At 40.4% G+C, this 9,456-nt stretch overlaps 1 protein-coding gene across 4 annotated transcripts in view; it reads left to right on the forward strand.

Moving 5' to 3' along the window:
• The window catches only part of LOC114652149 (beta-1,3-galactosyl-O-glycosyl-glycoprotein beta-1,6-N-acetylglucosaminyltransferase-like), a 38,582-nt gene extending 29,842 nt beyond the window's left edge, over positions 1 to 8,740 (forward strand). For all 4 annotated transcript variants that reach the window (XM_028802376.2, XM_028802381.2, XM_028802382.2 and 1 more), the window contains one exon: positions 5,243 to 8,740. In XM_028802376.2, coding sequence (XP_028658209.2) covers positions 5,306 to 6,598 — 1,293 coding nt within the window. In that variant the 5' untranslated portion in view covers positions 5,243 to 5,305 and the 3' untranslated portion in view covers positions 6,599 to 8,740. The remainder of the gene's footprint in view (positions 1 to 5,242) is intronic.
• The last annotated feature ends 716 nt before the right edge of the window (positions 8,741 to 9,456 follow it).

Below are 9,456 nucleotides of genomic sequence, written 5' to 3' on the forward strand. Positions count from 1 at the left end.
GGGAGACTTTAGCAGAGAAATATTAGCCAAACTTGTTTGAGGCACTTCCCCCCCCCCCCCCCCCCCCAACCCTGTCGTAAAATTACAAAGAGACTTATTCCTAAAAGGGGGGGAAGGGGTTCTTAAACCATCAACCCATTGCTGTTATCAATAATGTAACACTAATATTATATTGCTTTGTCTAAGTTACAAATAAAAACATACAAAATATTTATCAACTTGTATGCAAAATTTCACATCACAACAGCCTTTTTGTGTTTTTTGTCTCCTCCCCCCCCCCCCCCCCCCCCCCAAAAGATCATTGAATAACAAACACACCCAATTGTATCTCTTGCTAGTAGTGATAATAAAAATGTTGTCCCATATCAAGATGTCTACCTTGTTTTAAGCGCAGATTAATAATGCGGTTGAAATTTTGTCTTTCAGTTTTTGCTGGATTTATTTGTTTTTTTTTTTTCACCAGGGTGATTTAACTGTTTTCATAATAGTGATGAACTGTTTTTGATGCCACCTGATTTATGATGGCAGTGGCACATTTTTCATATAGGTAGGACTGTACTTTAAGTTTACCTTCTCATCTTTACTCGACTGATTTTTGTAATTCCTTTGTCATTTTTTAATGAAAAAATCCAGAAGATTCACCAGTCTCTCTCAGTACAGATTCCTCCAGTACTTCATTTGACTTTCACCCACCAATTCACTCATTTTTCTCTTTTCAGCTTCCAACTTTATCAGAAATCTCAGGTCTTGTCTGTAAGTCTAAGCCATCCACCTGTCAACTGGACCCCCTCCCTACAGTTCTGGTCAAAGCCTGCCTGCCTCCCCTCTCTGGTCCCTCTTATTTCTGCTATAATCCACTCTTCTCTCACTACTGGTACTGTTCCTTCATCTTTTAAAACTGCTGCAATAACCCCAATACTGAAAAAACCTGGTGCCGATCCGACTAATTTCAGTAATTTTCGTCCTATTTTTAATCTACCCTTCATTTCCAAAATTCTTGAAAAATAGCGGCTATTCAACCTCATTCTCATTTATCTCAAAATAATCTGTATGAACAGTTCCAGTCTGGCTTTCGTCCCCTCCACAGTACAGAAACGGCACTTATAAAAATTACTAACGACCTCCTTATGGCAGCGGATTCTGGTTTAATTACTATTCTCATCCTCCTTGATCTGAGTGCAGCCTTTGACACTATTTATCACACTACTCTTCTCAATAGATTATCTTCAATTGGCATTACCCACACTCCACTAGATTGGTTCAGATCCTACCTCGCAGGCCGCACTCAGTTTGTTCAGCTTAAACCTTTCACATCCCAACCCACCGCTGTTACTTCAGGTGTGCCCCAAGGCTCTGTCCTGGGGACCCTCCTTTTCATTATTTACCTCCTTCCCCTTGGAAATATCTTTCATAAATATAACATTAGCTTCCATTGTTATGCTGATGACACCCAGCTTTATCTCACTAGCAAACCTACGGTTTCCTTTCCTTGTTTTCTTCAAATTTTCTTAAATTAAACAGTGACAAAACTGAGATTCTCCTCATTGGTACAAAGTCAACATTATCCAAAACTGATCATTTTTTCATTTGTTATTGATAATTCCTCTGTTTCCCTTTCCTCACAGGTAAAGAATCTGGGTGTCATCCTTGACAGTACTTTATCCTTTCAGTCCCACATCAATAACATCTCCCGCTCTGCATATTTCCACTTGTGTAACATTAATCGTATTCGCCCCTCCCTCACTCTCCACACCACTGCTATCCTTGTTCATAGCCTTGTCACTTCTCGTCTGGATTATAGCAATTCCCTTTTCTGTGGTCTTTTTCGCAAATCTCTTTATAAGCTTTAACTGGTCCAGAATTCAGCTGCCCACATCATTACTAGAGCCCCCTCTATTCACCATATCACTCCCGTTTTGCAGCAGCTTCACTGGCTTCCAGTTAAGTTCCGCATTCAATTCAATTCAAAATTCTTCTGTTAAGGCTATCCACGATTGCCCCTCCATATCTGTCTGACCTCCTCCATGTTGCCATTCCCTCCCATACCCTTAGATCCTCTTCCTCCATCCACTTGACTGTCCCCTTCGTCCGTCTTACCACTATGGGGAGCACAGCATTCAGTTGCTCTGCTCCCCAGCTTTGGAACTCGCTACCATCTGAGCTTAGAAATATTGAATCATTTTCACTTTTCAAATCTATACTTAAAATTCATTTGTTTAAGACTGCTTTTTCTCTTTGATTACAATTGCTCTGTCTGATTTTAATTTTTGTATTTGTTTTGTTAATAATGTGTGTTATCTATTTTTCGGTGTCCTTGAGTGTTTAGAAAGGCGCCTACAAATAAGTAAAATGCATTATTGTTGTTAGTAGGTAACTAAGGATTTAATGTGCTAATGTAGTTACGGTTGGTTTTGGAGAAACCCTTCTAAATTAATAGTCGGTCTCTGCTGCCATTTTTCTATTTTTGTCAATTAAATTCTGTGCTGCCATTCATAAACAGGAAGGTTTTCTCAGTCATTGTTTATGAAAACCTAATATAATCAGTTTTTACTCCATTGTACAGTAAATGTAATAAGACTATTAAAAATTAACAGCTTTGTAAGATATGTTAATGACTTGGAATTGAGTTAATACTTCAGTCAGTAAGGCGTACTGAAGCTCACTAAAAACGGTGCTCATATTAGGATGACAGAATTGAAATGGGAACTAAATGGCACATTACCAGTTGCCCATACAGTTGCATGTGTGTCAGTGATTCAGCTTTACTGTCATTGTACAGGTACATCGAAATGTAGTTATCACATACTGTACCCTTTGGGGTCAGAGCGCAGTGTCAACTATTGTACAGTGACCCTGGAGCAATTGCAAGTTAAGGACTTGCTCAAGGCTCCAACAGAATAGGATCCCTTCTGGCAGTAGCAGGATTCAAACTGGCACCCAATCGGATACCAACACAGATCCTTAGCCTCACGGCTACAAGCTGACCAAGTGCTGAGTTGTGCCACTTCACTGCTCCAAGACCCAAGTCTGATTCCTGGCTGCTTGTGGTGCTTTGCCACATGTACCAATGTTGGTGGTGATGGTGATGCATCTTCTTTCTCCACATTGTCTGGGTTTTCCCCACATACACTCCATGACATAGTTTGACAATTATCAAATGTTCATATATGAGCAAATATGGGTGGTTGAGTGTGTTCTGTAAGTGAATGGCGGGCCAGAGTTTGAAACGATAACTTGTTTGGAAAGTTAATGTGGTTAGTTTAACATACAAACTAAAGTTGATAGGCTTGCATATACTGTATATGATTGGAAATAAAATAGTTGCGTGTAATGCAGAACATAGAGCATGTGGTTCTCCAGCAGGCTGCATATTTATGTGTTATTGTGGATATTGCAATAAAATTATACAAATAGGGGGATGTCCTCTGACAGTATGAATAAGAGGTCAGTGGCGAAGCGCGATTTTTAAATTGGGAGTCTAGGAGCACGCATGCTCGGAGTTGGATGCAGGTGCACACGCCCCTTGGAAGTTAATTGAGGTGCTTGGCTGATCATGTAATCAAAGGGCAATGTGAGTGGGGCAGTCAAGTGCTTCATTAACACCTTGGAGCGGGTGGAGGAGAACAGCTGCACCCAGTTAGGGCTATAAAGGGAGCCTGTATGGCAGAGAATGAAAAAGAAAGAAGAGAGAATGGAGGTTAAGGGATAAGAAAATCTGGATCCGTAGAGCCTGTGCCATAAGGGAAGGAGGTGGGTGGTTGGGTGTATACTCCGGAGAAGCGAGTGGCGAGGCCTATACTCGAACGGGGCAGAGGAAGGGGCACTCATATTGAGCTACGCGGTGCAGTAGGAATGGCCCGAATGTGCAGTGTTAAAGGATTGGCTGAGGACGTGAGCAGAGTTTGGAGTGGTGTCCTGCAGAGCCCAATGCACTGGCAGTGAGACCCCGAACCCGGGATTAAAGTATGACTGCACCTGTCAGCAGGCATCTCCTCTTGCTGCAAGGTAATGATTAGATATGCTGAGGAGACTCCAGATTTTAGAAAGAGGTGATGGGGCTTGTGTGTTAGGAAGAATATTCTGCCTGCATTTTAACCTGGATTACTTATTGAATATTAACTTCCATCTTGCATATCCATTTTATGGAGTATTTATTTATTGTATTGAAGAATGTGTACTGCACTGTCGGACGGTTTCTAAAGAGAAGCACTAGGCACTTTGCACCAACCCTTTGTTTGTTTGACTGTATGTGTCCTTATTTGCCTGGCTCTTCCTCAAGTACGTAATCGGCAGTTCTGGGTTCAAGAGCCTCAACAGTGGAGTGTGGAGCCCACCCAGACCATCACAAGTGGACATAAATAAAGGATTAGTGGCTGGGTATGGATTGTGTATTGATATGGATTCCCAGCATGTGGCTGAGCTTAATTATGCTGGGATCCATAACACTGTAATGTGTATGCAGGCTGCAACAAAACAGACCTATGGGTTAATGGAAAGCCAGAAATAAGAGCGAGAACCATCCTCGGATAAGCTGGGGACCCCTTTATTTATTCCTCAGTTATAAAGCTGGGCATTACGTTGAAACGGACCAAATTTTTTCTTCCCTTTTATATGATAAAAAGAATATGAACATCCTTAGTGTGGTAATGGCAAGAAACTGTCTTGGTGCTACCTTCTTAAAATGTGATTGATAGATATATACATTCTATAGTGGTCCCCTGCCAGTATGTTTTGATTAAAGGTGGCCACACATAGGTTTCACTGATCCACAGTTTTCCTCGATACCAAAGTGTCAAACCACATTGGAGCTTAAAGCCGCAGGTAAGCTGAAGCTGAAGTCGGGCTGCGGTGGTTTTGTTTCACTCCCTTCAGTCCTCCTCATTTTAAAATCTCAATTTCCTTAAGTAATGGCAAATGCAATTCTATGGCAGGTTTGACATTTTTAAAAGGCCACAACCTCTCCACCCACTAGCGTGTTTAATTAAAAATCAAAATTTATACTTTGTTGTTTTTAGCCAGCAAAGTTCAGTTTCGAGTCAAAGAGGCCAGCGTATGTGCTGATGGTATCCGGTTTGCACTCCCACACACCCCCAGGACTATTTGAGTCTTCAGTTTGCTTAACTTGCATATCTTTGGATTACCCAGGAGAAGAGAAAAATGTGGATAGATTCCTTTTATTTTTGCTGCTTTGTTCAATATAATGGACATCTGTTTAGTTTTGTATTCTTTCTTTTCTTCACAGAACAAAAAGTCTACCTTGTTTGAAGAGGAGCAGCTTAAGTTGTAAAGAGGAGTCAGTTGTACAATGTCTTTGAAAAAGACCTTCTTTTGTTTTAAAATCTTGTTGACTGTCGCAGTTGTGGTAGTTGTTGCTGCTGCATTATTGTCCATCAACGTTGTGTTGCCCTACAAGATCAATTCTGCTGAAGAGCACAAACTTGAGATTACGGACGAGTACCTGGACAGAGAGATTAACTGCAATAAAATAATTGGAAGGGATGCTGAAGAATTAGAAAAGGCGAAAATCCTCTCCGTCACTGTCGAATATAAAAAGAGACGCCGGCTTACTAATGAAGATTATGCTAATGTTTCACAGAACTGTGAAGAATTCATTAAGCGTCACAAGTACGTAATGTTCCCTCTGAGTGAAGAAGAAAAGGACTTTCCCATTGCATACTCGCTAGTTGTGCATCATAAGATTGATGTGCTTGAAAGGCTCTTAAGATCTATATATAATCCTCAAAACCTTTACTGCATACATGTTGACAAAAAGTCACCAGAGTCTTTTTTGAAAGGCGTAAGTGCAATCGCGGACTGCTTTGACAATGTTTTTGTTGCCAGCAAACTGGAAAATGTCATTTATGCAACCTGGTACAGAGTCCAAGCTGATCTCAACTGCATGAAAGATCTATACGCAAGGAGGACGAGCTGGAAATACTTAATTAATCTGTGCGGCCAGGACTTTCCAATAAAAACCAATCTGGAGATTGTAAAAACACTGAAAGCACTTAATGGTAAAAACAGTATGGAAACTGAGAAAATGCCACCCAATAAAGAGGTTCGCTGGAAAATGCATTATGATATTGAGGATAATTCAATCCGGAGGAGTAGTACGAAGAAATCGGATCCACCAATAGACTCTCCAGTCTTCTCTGGGGGGGCATACATTGTGGTTTCCCGAGATTTTATTAAGTATGTTTTAGAAGATAAAAAAGTCCTTAACTTCTCAGAATGGTCCAAAGACACGTACAGTCCAGATGAATTCTTCTGGGCAACACTGCAAAGATTGCCCGATGTCCCTGGTTCTTTACTATCCAATTCTAAATATGACATCTCAGACATGAACTCGCTCTCCAGATTTGTGAAATGGAGCTACTTAGAGGGGGACGTTAGGAAAGGAGCTCCATACCCTCCTTGTACAGGCCAGCATGTGCGTGCTGTGTGTGTGTTTGGATCGGGGGACTTGGTATGGTTACTTAAGCAGCAGCATTTATTTGCTAATAAGTTTGATGTAGATGTTGACCCGTTTGCTATCCACTGTTTAGATAAACATTTAAGGCACCAAGCGCTGTTTATGAAAGAGCGAAGTTCATTGTAGGCATTTGACAAATCTTCTTCAATTATTGGCCATCAATTTGACTTAATGTTATTGATATTGGGTTGCATATTTGATTAATCAATTTGAATTAAAACTGAAATAATCTATTTTTTATGCTAGTTATTTCTTTTAAATTTATATATTAAATGATTAAGTGATGGAAAATCGGGAAACCTTTCCCAGGTGTATTCCACCCAAACTCCTGCTTATCTAGAAATGGTGAGGTAGTACTTGATAATGATGTACATTTTTTGGAGTGTATCTCCACATTTCACGTTGTCTCAAGGGTAGCACCTGGCAGTGAGCCATAGTTTACAACGGGAAGTGGGTGTTGCGTCGTGTGACACTGCTGTCCCATGTCCAGTTGTCCAGTTTCTCATCTGTTGAATATTTTCTAAGCAAAATGAGTAATCCCACATTTGAAGGATACGTCTAACTCGGGGCTCTTAAAAATAACCAATAAAATCAGTTTGAGGAAATGAAGTGAACCAAAGAGGTAAACCATTATGGAAAATGCAAGGCCTTCACCTGTTTAAGGGGGGACTGCAGATAAACACTCCTGACAAGTGCAAGAAGAACTTCATTGAGAGCGAGTACAAGCAGCCATGTCAAAGTAAAGTGAGATGCTGTAATGGAAGTTTATATGAAAAAAACTCAAATATATTGGAGAGATTATATATTAGATATAGATGACCATCTAGCGACCCTAAAAATAAGTGGACAGAGTTCAGTGCAATATGGAAAAATTATATTTTTATAAAAATGTGAATTTCAATTTGCAATCTACAGTTTCATATCAGTGTTTATTATTACTTTTTGTACAAATTGGTTTGTTCTGACATGTTACAGTAAAATTTAATAACCTACAGTTTGTTTTATTGTGGTTGGGACAAGTAAGTTGTAGTTGTATGTACATGGAGAGCAGATGGAAATCTCCATGACGGTGCATTCAGCCGCTGTGTCCGACGGGTGCTGACGATGTTCACAATTGCACTTCTTTTGAGACTAAACTAAGCCCGTCATCTGCAGACAGTGTGCAGAGCTCCGTTAGGAGTTAATGACTACTGTTCGGCAGGATTTGTTGTAACTTTATTTTTTTAGTGGTGCGCAGGAATCTTGGAATGTGAAGTCCAATTATTGAATAGTTATTGAAATGTGCGTCAATGGTTTAAAAATGGAAAGCCTGTGAAAGTAGTCTCTGTAGAATAAGTATCGAATGTGGCCGTGTTAAGTGTTCACGGTTTAAAATAAAAAGAGCCTTAAGTGCATGATTGGTGAATATTGATATAAATGTTCTGCACAAGTTAATATTGATTTGTAAATATTTGAAAAACAGGAAGCAGAGATCCAAGTTGGGAAGCCTCGCACAAAGGGCCCGTTTTTAACAAGGCGGCCCTCGGCCTGTGGGTCTCGTGTGTGCTGCGAGGGCTGATGTGGTAAGCAACTAACGAGAAAAGGGCGGTTATACACTCCGGCAAGAATTATCTTCCTCTTTATTAATGAAATGTGCCTCTTATTTTTCTTTCCACATCTTTAATCAAACAAAATGTAAAACCACATGACCTTATGCAAGTAACCCTTGGCACCAACTCCTGTGTTTTAAATTATTCAAAAAAATTTGTAGGACTCTTGTTTCCCTTGAATTTTTAAGGTTTTATCAAGCAGTCAACATTCATTTCAAGGTAAACGAGGAGTTGTGTGATTTGGGGGCTACATGACCAGACCTACTGCAGAGGTGCCGAGTCTCTCACTGCAATAAGAATCGGACCACCGGGCCTCCTGCAAGTGCACTTAGTGAGATGTGTGGCAACTCAGGGTTTAATTATTTATTTCTAGAACTCTATTTAACTTTAAAGTATTGTGTTAGAAAGAACCATATGTCTCAAAGACAAGTTTATGCCTTATTTCTTGGGGTATGTTTAATAATAAAAAAAAAAATTGTGAATTTAGTTTGTGATACAAAAGTTTTCCAATTTTTATATGAATGTATACATTTTGTTTTGCACTGTATCAGATTAATAGGGCAGGGGACTACTTTGTTTCTTCTTCTCTGTCTTTCTAATCTTCAAAAGCAAAGCTGTTTTTGAACATGCAACTGTAATACAATTATGTTAAGCAAAAATAAAAGATTTGTTCAGACTTCCTTTTGTGTTTTCCTTTTTTTTCATTTCAGCAACAATTTAAATTAAAGACCAACAATGTGAGGCGGTGAGTGAGGAATCTGTCAGAATTTGCTCCTCTCCTTAACTTGCATTTTGTTTGCTAAAAAAAAAAATGCAACTGTTGACCAGTCAGATTGTTTCCTAGGCATGATCACACGTATGCCTGGGGACCACCTTCCTGGCTTCCAGCACAAGACCAGAGGGGGCTCTTTTCCTCCAGTAGCATTGAAGGGCCGCCGCACCTCCAGTACCTCCTCCAGTTCCATTGCTGCTGCTACAAAGACCAGTAGAGCAGGGAGCCAGTTGTCAGATGTTGACTGTTGAGAAAGGAGGATGGAGAGCCCAAGCCTCACAGCCTTAATTATAGCTATGAGGGGCCATTTTGTATGTTTTTGTTTTTCTGTGTCTCAGCGGTGTTTGTGTTACAAGTAAACGGTGTAAACCCGGCCCGCACATCAGTGTTTAGTCTGCCTATGGCAGTCTGTTCCTGGCCATGTTACAGGGTGTATAAAAGCACAGGCGAGGCCAGCAGGGGGTGCTTGACCTGTGGTCCTTCACATGAGATAATTGAGGTCCTGCCTTTCTATGGTTATAAAAGATCTGTGGGCATCCTTCATGAAGGGTAGTGTGTACCCCGATGTCCTGGCTAAATTGGCCATCATCATTGTGGCCCCCTAATCATCCCCCATCTCTAAT

The sequence above is a fragment of the Erpetoichthys calabaricus genome, chromosome 5 (genome assembly GCF_900747795.2).
Source record: "Erpetoichthys calabaricus chromosome 5, fErpCal1.3, whole genome shotgun sequence".
Lineage (NCBI taxonomy): Eukaryota > Metazoa > Chordata > Cladistia > Polypteriformes > Polypteridae > Erpetoichthys > Erpetoichthys calabaricus.